The 11,773-nt window shown below is 49.3% G+C and overlaps 1 protein-coding gene across 2 annotated transcripts; it reads left to right on the forward strand.

Moving 5' to 3' along the window:
• Positions 1-885: 885 nt before the first annotated feature.
• On the forward strand, positions 886-10,978 carry ERRFI1 (ERBB receptor feedback inhibitor 1). Of its 2 annotated transcripts, none has more exons than XM_055705452.1 (4): positions 886-1,043; positions 7,437-7,632; positions 7,752-7,828; positions 8,403-10,978. In XM_055705452.1, the coding sequence occupies exons 2-4, from the start codon at positions 7,511-7,513 to the stop codon at positions 9,599-9,601; spliced, it is 1,398 nt and encodes a 465-aa protein (XP_055561427.1). In that variant the 5' UTR covers positions 886-1,043; positions 7,437-7,510; the 3' UTR covers positions 9,602-10,978. The 2 variants fall into 2 exon arrangements, with proteins under 2 accessions (XP_055561427.1, XP_055561428.1); XM_055705453.1 differs by lacking the exon at positions 886-1,043 and adding an exon at positions 1,110-1,130.
• Positions 10,979-11,773: the final 795 nt, after the last annotated feature.

Below are 11,773 nucleotides of genomic sequence, written 5' to 3' on the forward strand. Positions count from 1 at the left end.
GGAATCTATCACCCGGTCCCCACTCAGCAGGATCCCCCCGGAGCCCCACTGCGCGTCACCACCGCGGACGCCAGTGCCAGACCCGCACCAAAGCGCCACCGGGCAGCCCACCCGCGCAGTGTGCTGGCCGCCCCGGCAGGCGCATTGCCGCACCGAGCCGCGGGCAGCGCTGGCCCGGTTCCTCCTGGCGACACCGGGGGACACGGCCCGGCAAAGCAGGGGGAGGCGCGGGGGCGCCCCCTGCTGGCACCGGGACAGCCCCGCCAGCATCGCGAGCGGAGGCCGAGCTGGGGGGGGTGTCCCCAGCCCGGGGCGGGGGGGGGGGAACGACGCGGGGAGACGAGACCGGGAAAGGGGCGTCCCCAGCCCGGAGGCGGGGACGAGGAGGAAGGCAGGAGGGGACGGGGACTCCCCAGCCCAAGGAGGAGGGGGATGAGGCTCCCCAGCTCTCCCCGCAGAGCGGGGGAAGGGGGCGGGTGGGCGCCAAGCGGAGTGACGGCCACGGGCAGCCCGGGCAAGGGGCTCTCCCCGGGACAGAGCAGCACCGTTCCGCACCGGCCAGGGAAGGACCCGAGCGCCGACGAACCGGGCTCCCGCCCGCTGCGGCGCCGTCCCCAGCCGTCCCTCCCCCGAGCCGGGCCCAGTCACGGGCGGCGGCCACGGCCCCGCTCGCCCCCACCCCACAGGCCCGCCCCGCGGGGACGGGGGGCGCGCCGAGGCGGCGCTGCCCGGGGGCCGTTCCCGCGGGCGGGCCCGTAGGATCGGGCAGTGCCACCGGCGCCCACGCTCCCACCGGGGCCGCGCTCCAGCCCCACCCCCGGAAGCGGGGCGGCACCCTCACCGGCGGCGCGCGGCCATCGCCCCTTTAAGGTTTTTCCCGACGGCGCCCGACGTGCGGCGGGAGCGGCCCCGGCCCCGCCCCCCGGGATAAGAGCGGCGGCCCGCGCGCGGCGCGGCAGTGACCGGGTGCTGTCGCGACTCGGCGCATGCGTGTCGCGCCGACGGCCGAGCGGGGACATGCGGAGCTGCGCGACGCTGTCGGGGTAAGTGCGGACCCCGCCGCCCCCATCGCTGCTGTGGTGCCGGTCTCACGCCCCCCCGCTGGGCCGGGGCCACACCGGAGCCACTCGGTGGGTCTCGGCTGGGGCCACCCCCTGCTGGGGAGCGGAGCGCGGGGGCCGGAGCGGGCAGTCCCGGCGGGCCGGGGGCCTGGCACGGAGGCGCCGTCCCGGCGCGGCCCACGCCGGGGGTGGTGTGGGGGGCAGCGGGAGCGCGCTCGGTGCGCGGAGCCGAGGCGCCCACCGGTGAGGGGGCGGGAGCTGCGGCGCGGGGAGCCGGGCCCGCAGCCCCGGGGACGCGCCGCTCGCCCCCCCGGCTCCCGCTGGGCACCGCGGCTGTCCCGGCCGCTACCGCACAGCCCCGGCCCCGGGCGCGCTCGGCCGCCGCTTCCCCGCGCTGCCGGGGGCGGCTCCGCGCCGGGAGGTACCGGGGCGCATCCCGGGGCCGCCCCGCGCCCCCCGCCCGGCGAGGACTCCGCGCAGCCCGGCTGGAGCAATAAGCGACGAAACTTAGTGCGCTTGCTGTAGAACTAACCGTGCTTAATTGTATATTGATGAGCCGGGGGGGAAGGCGGCGGGGGCAGGGTCCCGCTGGCCAGCTGGGGGCTGCTGGAACCAGTGCCGCACTGGTGGGCGCTGCCCCGGCACGACCGAGCCGCCCCTCTTACCGGGCAGAACTTGTGACGAGGGAAGGCAGCCTGCTGGGACCCCCTGCTTCCTTAGGCGTTCCTTCCCAGGGATTTACCTCCACGGGGCGGTTTTTTAATTTATTTCACAATGGAAACCTCTCCCGAGGGGACGGATCCCCGCAGCGGAGCCCTGCGTCCGCCATCCTCCGCCACCCAGGGACCCGTTCGGGGAACGCTCCCCCTGCTCCGGGGCGCAAAGCAGAAGTAGAACTTATCGCAGCGTGTCTAAGGCTCGGGGCATGACTCTGAGTCAGCTACAGAGGCGGGTTTGCTTCCTGCGTGTAAGCTGGCCGTATTCACGTTAAAATTTGCAGGAGGGTGAAGTACCATACCTTAAGCATGTATCTGAAATCTGACAAGCAGAGGCAGGGCAATTGTCTTGCTGTTTAATTATTAGTTTTCTACTGGCAGTTTACTGGTTCCTCCCAGTTGCTGTGTAGAGCCCTGAAATGGTAGCCCAGATGTGAGCTGAACTGAAACTCCTCGGTGAACTGCAGTTCTTCGAATATACTCCGAAATAGCTGACTGTTACAATCTGAAATTGTTCGTCTGCTGTTCAGTTGATTTGTCTCTTTTGAGTTTATGTCCATCGGCCATCTGGGGTACACCCATAAAATTAATTTTATTTGCATCCTCTTATGATTTGAGCAGCATTTTTATCCGGCTTTACTGAGTGATTGTAGCCTTAAACTTCCTCCCGCAGAGTGGTCTGCTTCTGGTTGGCAGAACGTGTAGAAGAAAAGTCTTTCGGAGCTCAGAGTATGCCTTATTTATAAAACGACTGTAAAGAATGTAATTCCTATAAATGGGGGGAAAAAGTACCTTCTGAGGCCTGTATCTGAGTGTGACTTGGTGTGTGATTCCGAGGAATACTGAACAGCACTTAGGAGGTTTGGTGCACAGTTAATAAGATCTAATTGTTAAATGAATAGATTTAAACTAACCTTCTTGTGAGGCTGTTTCTGCTAGGTGTGGGTCGCTGAGCACTCGGCTAGCTGCAAAGGCAAAAAGCACTCAAGGGATGATACGACCACCAGAGATACAGGATTTTTTTGTTGTTGTTAAGTATATGGAGTTCTGAAAAGTGTACTAACAGCTCTTGGGCTTTGTAACGCCCGTTTAGAAGTCTGAAACACTGAAATGTTAAAAGGGGTGGCTCTATCTCAGGTACTTATTTTAAATAGAAAGTCAAAGGAAAAAAAGGAAATTACATCACGTTGTCAAATAAGGAACAGCTAGCTGGAGCAGATGACTTGTAGTGCAAAAATGTGCCCCTCCTCCTGTGAATTGCTTCTGAGATTTGTTAAAGATATGTGGTGGTAAGGTGAGCAAAAATAGGTTGTGGATTTAAGGTAGCCACATTTCTTCCCCTCCTGAAAGCGTTAAGTAGGTCTTAATCCCCGCCGCCTTCTTACAAGAGGTATATAAGCTGCTTGTCAAGAGTATTGCTTTTATAAAAATCTGTCCAAGATGTGTGCAGGCATTCAGAAATCTGTATTCCATGCCCGTGAAGTGAAACATTCTAGAGCATGCTTTGGGCTGCTGTGCATACTCCAGAAAGGTTTTCTTTTATTATGAACCTGACTTGCCTCAAATATTTGGTTGCATCGGGGCTGGGAGAGCAGGGAACCAGAGTAACAAGGTTCTCTGTGTGATCAGGCGTAAGTGTTGAGCTAAAATACACACAGATGCTTCTCAGTTTCTGAATGGAGGATTACTGCTGCTGTAACATGAGTATTTATTTAGCAATATGTATCTGTATGAAAACCGTATTTTGGATGTTTTCTCGTAACTCAACTTCATGTCACAAATTGTCTGAACTATTTATACATTCCTCCCTCTGTAGATACCCTGCTGTTTATGGATATATTTGACTATTTTCAGCTTACACATATCCAGCCTATTATTCATCACTCATCGGCAAGTCTGAAGGTATATTTGGCCTTGTAAAAAAACAAAAACAAAACAAAACAAAAAAAACCCACACCAAAAACAAAACCCAAAACAAAAAACCCAACCAACAATCATTTCCAATATTTAGAATAATTCTTATTTGTGAGGGTGAGCAGGCATGAATGATTAAAAAGGTGTCGCCTTTGCACACTTGCCTGGCCTTACAGCGGACGGTGTTGATGGCTTCCTAATATACCGACAGACCTTTGAATTGCCTTGGCTTGTATCTGCCCTGTAGTAATTACTGCTATAGTTTTAGTTAAACTAACTCAGTTCCTTATGAATAACACTGAAACATCTTCAGAAGTGCTCAAAGCACGTCGATCTCTGAGTGCTGTAATTTGTGCGTAACTAGGGCAGAGAAGCTGAGGCACCACAAACCCATTCTGTGCAAATGAGCAGCAGATAAGTGTGAGATCCCGAATGCTGTGTTTCTGCGCAGTGTCCATTTTCTTTAGCAAACATGGTTTGATTTTATTTATGGTTTAGATCCTTAAGTCTTTAAGGAGGCAGGATCGGCTAGCAGTTACAGTGGAAACTGTTGGTGTTTATTCATGACTGACTTCTGTAAATCTTTTTTTTTTTTTTTTAAAGCCCATTACTAGAAAATAGCAGCTTCGTGAAATACATACAGCTCGGCTTTAGTAAGGGCACACTGAAACGCAGCGTTTCTACTCCTGTACTCCCAAATTGCATGTCCTCATAGCTCCCTCTGAAGATACTGTTTCTTCAAACAAGCTTATGCATGTTTTAAAATATAAGCACCGACTCTCCAGGCTCTGCTGAAAAAGTAACTAGGCTATTTAGTGAGAGAGCACATGCCTCACCGCTCTCCATACTCCTGGCTTGAGGAATGGAGGACAGTTTCATAACTCCATCCATTCACAACTCCCTGCTGAAACATTGAGGAGGCAAGTCACCTTCTGTGAATTCACAAAGCAGTTATTGTTGCAAGCCAGCGAGTTTTATGGCTGCAGAATTTGTCTGTGCTTTATTTTTGAAAAATAAAGAGTTGATTGAAACAAGTGAAAATTACCTTTTCCTAGAGTATGTAAATATTTGTCTGTTTCAGAAGTTGAGCTTAGCATTCCAGAGGGATTTCAGAGAGGCAATTGTGCAACTGTCGGTCTTGAGAGCCGAGATTTAGACAGCATTCAGAGAGCTGACACAGTAATTATTAGCAGTGGTTTTGGCGTGGGCTCTGATGGAGGTTGGGCTTCGTAACAAGCCCTGCGAGGGCTGTGTGTTATCATAGTGAGTGCATTACATGTGCTCTCAAACTACAGTGCTGCCACCCCCCCCCGGCTTATTTTTTATATCATAATCAATGTCTCGCTGATGGTCTTGTCGGATCTTGTATGCGCGCTGAGGTGGAATACTATCGTGTGCTGACTAATCAGTGTTCTGTATCAGTGATTTGTTCAACTTGAGACTTGCATTTGACTTCAGAAAATACTGAAAGCGCAAACTCCTTTGCAGGCATTAACCTTAAGTACGTGCATTTGTTCTCCTTCATTCCTTTTGCAGTTTCATTGCTAGTAGGGCAAGGTCTGTGAGGCACGAGAAAATCACTGCTGGGTGCAGCGTGAGCCGATGGGACAGATGTTTTATTTGCAAATTGCGTTAACATGATAGGAAGGTAATTTTAGAATTGGTGCTATACTCGTCCTGCGCTGCTTGCATCCTTCTGACAGATGGGTTTCTCGTCTCCTGCTCCCTCACAGGCAGTGGCTCCGCTCGCGCTTACAGGGCTGGAAGGAGGAGCTGCTGGTACAGGGCTACTAGAGATTTGGAACTCGTTTGCTAATCAGAACTATGTTATTGCTTCCTGGGGCTCTATGTTTATATTTAATTTTACTGTGAAAATCTGCAGTTCCCATTACTGGGAAGGATCCAGCTTGACTGTGTAATGCAACAGTGTCCAGGGTTAAGCTAGCTTTTAAGGAGATTGAGAAGGAAGAACATAGTCTTTACTAAAATGAGGTGGGCTGAAGTAAGTAGGACTAAGGGTGATGCTCTGCTGCAGTAGAGAACATGGTTTGGCCCTTGTTCACATCTGTTAAGCTAATAGCCTCCTGTCTTAGTGTTCTTAAATGCCTGGCTCAAATATACTGCATATCTGGTAGTGAAGAAAAAAAAATAATAATCCCACTCCTGTTAACACAAGGGTGATGGCTGGTAGACATGATCAAGAAAACCATCATGCATAAAGCAAATGTGATGAGGTCTTGCACATCATAAACACACAAACAGACGAAGCTACGTCACATACACCATGTGCTCAGATGGTCAGTACTGGGCCCAGGTCAAACTTGGAAAATCACAGCAGATGGTCCTTCTGAGAGAATTGTTTATAAAAGGCAAAGAGTGGTGTTAGATTGCAAATGAATCCTGGGGCACCGCTGCAGAGTCCTGCCTAGGAGAGTGCCCATCCCTCCTGCTGCAAATAGGTAGAACAGATCTCTCCTTTTAAAGGCGAAGTAGGATTACACATCCGTGCAGAATGCCTGGTTCTGGACAGGTTTTCCGTAAGCGTGAGCTGGTCCTTGCTCCTGTACCTGTTTCCCTGCAGTACCCTGCTGTGAAGGGCTTTTCTTGGCACATACCCTGCACCGATGTAGACAGCCCTCACTTGTCGCTTGCATTTTCTTTCAGGTGCAGGTTTTTTCTTTCAGGGGAAGGAAGCTCATGTTAAGAAACTGGACGTACTCTTTGATTCTCAGGAGAAACAAATCAAAATGTTGGGGGGGGTGTGTGTTAGATTATTATTATTTTTTTAAAACAGCTACCATAATGTACTTGGTGAATTTAGGGTGTTTGTGTAGATGAAGCACGGACCCAGAGAACACCTTTGCTTACAGTCTTGAGGTTAATTTCTCCTGCTTTCGGGACATTGACTACTTTTACACTGTGTTGTGTCCCCCCCGGTCCATTCTGAATTTCCTAAAAAAAAAAAAAAAGCCCCGTGAGTCGCCTTGTTCCTTTGACTATGATGATTTATTCAATATAAAGCAGCTGCCAAGACATTTTTTCCTGTTGTAAATGGGCCAGATAAAGCATTCTTCGCACTCAAAATAAATCTTGAGTACAGCAAGACAGTTTAAGCTGAGATTATTTCAAATCACTAGATTTTCAGTTTGTTGGAAATAGCTGGGAGACTTGATGCTGATTTAAAGTATCTTAATGCTCAAGTTTGATAATAATAGCGACTGCTTTATATAAAGGAAATGTTGGAATTCTGATTTAAGTAGTCAGTAATTCTGTTTATTGGAGCAAGGGCCATTTGTTAGGCTATTGATGGTAATACTTAAAAACAGCCTAGGCTACACTGGGAGCCACAGACTGGTTAGCAAGGAGATACAGCTAAAGATAGATGTCTACTAGAAAATTGAAGAGATTGTTCTGGAAAGCTTATTTTGCCTGAATAACTAGCAGTTTATGGACGAGCACTGAAGTTGGCGATGCACAGTTGCCATATATTGATGGCTTTACTGAACATATTTTTTCTTTTTTTCTGTACAGTGTAATTCAGTGGAAGAACTCGCCCATTTTGCACGGCAGTTTTGCACTCAGACACAAAAACCTGGTAAAGTTTCCTTGTGGGCAAGTAATAGGACAGAGAGAGGGCCTTTCTGCAGAGCCATTGAATTCCTTGAAATACCAACGTTTCAGCTGTGAGATGGACTCGTCAGGTTTGCGTTGCTGATATTTATTTATGTGCTTCTTTCTTTTGAAGGGAATGAAAACCGCAGGAGGGCTGTCGGGGACTGACTCTCTGGGGCTGTGAGGTGCCGCCGGCGGCAGCGCACAATGTCAACGGCAGGAGTGGCTGCTCAGGAGATGGGAGTCCCGTTAAAAGCCGGATTTCTTCACACTGGTCAAGGCATGGGGAGTCTGAAAACCTGCTGGGGCAGCCACAGCGGCTTTGAGAAGTGAGTGAGGCTAAAATTTGATCTCTCCTTGAAGACGCGATACGAGATGAGCATGAATACCTGTACCTGTACCCGCCCGATGGTCTATTTACAGCAAAGGCTTTTTTCCCCCCCCCCAGTACTTTCTTTACCGTGGACCCTATAGCGATGGCGTATGAGCTGAGCCCACCGGCGGCGGAGCGGTTCCCACCCGTTGGTGAGTCGGGGGCGGCCCGGGGGGGGGCGGGGGCGGGGCCGCGCCGCGGTGCTGCCGCAGGGGCGCCCCCTGGCGGCGGAGAGCGCACAGTGCGCCAAGCGCGGTATCCTCGCGCTTTTCAATGATGCGATCGAGTTCAAACAAACCCCCGCATTCCGCCCCCCCCCCCCCCCTCTTTTTCTTGCGCTTAGAAGCCTCTGAGCTGCCATGACACAGCTGAAAGAAAAACCATTTGGTAAAACAGCGCTTGTTCTGCCGCGGGAGCTGCGCAGCTGCAGCTCTGGGCTTTGCATGGGGCTGGGGTCTCTCGGAACTACCTCGTTTCACTGCAGCACTGGCCTAAAACAATTAATTACCCTATTGTAATTTAGCCTATTGTAACAGCCGCTCTGATAACTAAATTCATAAATCCGCAACCAGGAAAGATCTAGAATAGCTACTTCTGGTTTCAGAGTCATTAAGCAGACATTACTCGTTGCGTTAGAAGGAATTAAATAGCTAAATATGCAGCGGCAGAGTCTCATGCTAGAGTGTTACTTAGAAAAGTGTTCCTACGGCTTTCTTGCCTTTTTAGGGCACTCTGCCAGTGACGCTTGCGTGACCGACCACAGCTTTGCTGAAAGCTGCACCCCAGTCCCGTCTCAGAAATCCAGCCCACCTCCTGTAAGCCCCAAAAATGAACAGCTGATTTCAAGATATGAAGACCATCTCATCCCTGGCTTTAGTAAACTGTCGTTAACTATGGGCTGTGTTTCTGAAGAAACACCTCCTCACATGCCAATAAAACATGGGCCAATTCAGTTTCTGTCTCCATCTTCCAATGACCGTAGCTCCAGACCGCTTCCCCCTCTGCCTGTTTCTGAAGACCTTATTCCCGATGAGATGGACAAAGAGGTGGAGTTCCTGACTAGCTCAGATACCGACTTCTTATTAGAAGATTATGAACTTCCCTCTTTTAAATCCAGTGCTCCGAGCCGGCGGAGCTTTAGGGGCTGTGGGCAGATCAACTACGCATACTTTGATACTCCAACAGGACCAAACCCAGAAGATGCCAACCCTACACAACGCCTAAATGGATACGTATCCAGTATTTATCCTCCTCCGCAGCAGCTGCATCGACGTTTGCGAAGGTCCCATTCTGGGCCAGCTGGATCTCTTAATAAACCAGTAGTAAGACTATCTGGACACTTAAACAGATCTTCACCGAATTCCGATGAAGATAAACCAGAGGTTCCACCAAGGGTTCCCATACCTCCAAGGGCTCTCAAACCGGATTACAGAAGGTGGTCAGCAGAAGTTGCTTCTAGCGCATACAGCGATGAAGACAGGCCTCCAAAAGTGCCCCCAAGAGAACCTTTGTCACGCAGCAATTCCCGTACGCCAAGTCCCAAAAGCCTGCCGTCATACCTCAATGGGGTTATGCCCCCCACCCAGAGTTTTGCACCTGATCCCAAGTACGTCAGCAGCAAAGCTCTGCAAAGACAAAACAGTGAAGGATCTTCCAACAGGGTCCCTTGCATTCTTCCGATCATTGAGAATGGTAAGAAGGCCAGTTCAACACACTACTATCTGCTGCCTGAAAGGCCTCCATATTTGGACAAGTATGAGAAATTCTTCAGAGAAGCAGAAGAAAGTAGTTCTAGCACCGGGGTTCAGTCCTGGTCTGGTGACTGCACAGCCACTTCAGCCCCAGCAAAACTGGACTCAAAGCCTAGAGTGGACATAGCTGGTCATCTGAAACGAAAACACCTGTCTTACGTGGTTTCCCCGTAGCCTCTGGGAGCACGGTCTCAGCTCGGTTGTTCAGGATGGAGCTGAACTTGATCACGTTACAAAGTTCTTCAGGTTCTCAGATAATGAAGTAGGACCAGTTTGTCCTCCGAGAACTGGAAAGTGGCTGGTAAAGTCCTCTTATGCTGCATATCTCTGATATGTTTCTTAAGACTGGTTTTTGTCTTGGTATATATAGCTGAAAACCTGCAAAGATTCCATAGAAACGTATAGAGGGATAGTCGTCACAGTTGGCCAGTTATATGCTACCTAGATGAACGTGTTTGGTAGCCACGTTATAACGAAAAATATAAATAAATCTAGCTTTGCTGAAGAGTCCCTTATAAAGCTGACAACAGAGCAGACCACGCAGTCCAGTTTTTGTGTCAGGCTTTTCCAAAATTTCTTTCATACTGTTAACTCTGCTGAGGACAGAGCCTGTCCCCTTTGACCAGGATACGCCAGCCTGGTGAGAAGGTAACTGCAAGATCCGATGTCTGCTGCAAGACTTGGCAAGCACACTGGAAGTGCATTTTGAAAGATGAATTTGTTTTACAACTGAATTTGACACTAATAGACGTTTGAAGTGAGTTAGGTTTTGTCGCTTCTCTCAGTTGCTAGACACACTTGACTCAGTTTTGCAGTTTTCCCTAGGAGAGACTCAGACCAGCTACTGCGAAGCCTCTGCTGCTGCTCTTTTCCTGCTGGATCTAGAAACTTGTGGAAGTGTCCCAAAAGCGGCAGAGGGTACACGCAGCTGTACGGTTGCTGTTAGGTAGGCAGTAACAGCTACATGCTCACCTAGAGTCTGAAATTCTGACTGTGTTACATACAGAACTACAGCACAAGCTGGTCTTGTGTTTTGGTTTCTGTTCAGTATTTTAGGGGAGGATGAGGAGGGTCTGAGCAAAACCCACGATTCCATTTATGAACAGTGTCAGTCCCATCTCTCGCTGCTTCAGATGCTGCTGCTTGCTGTTTAATTTTTCCTCATCGTGCCTCGGCGATCCGTTAAAGTTCATTGAGGTGCCACATTCGTGCGTTAGCAGTTTCTCATGCTCATTTTGATTACATTTATCCTCTTACAGATAAGCACAAGAGAAAGGGTGCTCATTAACGGAGGTACAGAAGATGAATGTGTTCCTCCTAACAGAAATAAAGAAGCTGTTTACAGTTTAAACTGCTGAATGAGATGTTTGAGCTGTTTTAAAGCTTACTTTTTATTTTAGTACAAACTAAATGAAGGTGAAATACATGCTATAGAAATGCACTGATATTTCTGCATCCTGTACAGTATTGAATAAAAAGAGAATTCACTTTGTATTTTGAATATTGTCATGTCTCGAGTTTAATAAAGTTATAAAATACTTATTTATGATACATTTTGGTTTTTGCTTTATTGAATAGTGCATGCAATTGTATGTGTGACTTCTGCATTTCCTGGAAAGTTCACAGTAAATACTGTTAAATGTGCAACAACTGTTGACGGCAGCTTGCATTTAAAGTTAAGAATTCTGCGAAAGGGTTCAGTACCTCACATTGCACACCATTAATTTTAATTCCTCCTTACTATCTGGTAGCACAGTGTCTCTACTTTTGTTCTGGCAATAAAGCATCCTGTAAGATTAAGTTACTCAGCCTATCATTATTAATAACTTCTGTTATTTTTAGAGTCATCCATAGCACATTAGGCACCGTCACAGAGAAAAGAGAGGGCAGCAGTGTTCCCACCTTCAGTTTCTCACCTGTTAAAAAAGAACTAAATTGTGCATGGAGGGTGATTGAAGAGGGGCTACTTATATTCGGGGGGGGTGGGGGGTGGGGAAGCTTGAGTATAATGTGGTAATTTTTTTTTTCTTCTTGAGAAAGAAATTGCCAATGCTAATCTCAGAGTATGTAAGCCATGGATAAGGTTGTAAAGTATGTAAAACTGTAGTATGTGAGCCATAGATAAGGTTACTGAAGATACGAAACATCACATTGCCTTGCTGTGTCTGCAGGTAAATACTTGCCTCGATCGGGCAGCCTGAAGCCCTCACGTTTGCTGTCATTGAGCTTATTTCCAGGTAAAGCAGGTTGCCATCCTTGGAGTTGTAATGGAAAAAATGTCAGATGTAGTTTTTCAGTAATGCCTAATTACTTGGCTTTTATAGCTGGAGGATTGCTAAGCTTCAC

This window comes from Falco cherrug, chromosome 3 (genome assembly GCF_023634085.1).
Source record: "Falco cherrug isolate bFalChe1 chromosome 3, bFalChe1.pri, whole genome shotgun sequence".
In the NCBI taxonomy this organism is placed as follows: Eukaryota; Metazoa; Chordata; class Aves; order Falconiformes; family Falconidae; genus Falco; species Falco cherrug.

Coding starts and splice junctions, on each gene's coding strand:
- ERRFI1 (XM_055705452.1), top strand. CDS start 7,511: ATGTCAACGGCAGGAGTGGCTGCTCAGGAGATGGGAGTCCCGTTAAAA. Junction 7,633..7,751: donor AGCCACAGCGGCTTTGAGAA/GTGAGTGAGGCT, acceptor CCCCCCCCCCAG/TACTTTCTTTACCGTGGACC. Junction 7,829..8,402: donor GGAGCGGTTCCCACCCGTTG/GTGAGTCGGGGG, acceptor TTGCCTTTTTAG/GGCACTCTGCCAGTGACGCT.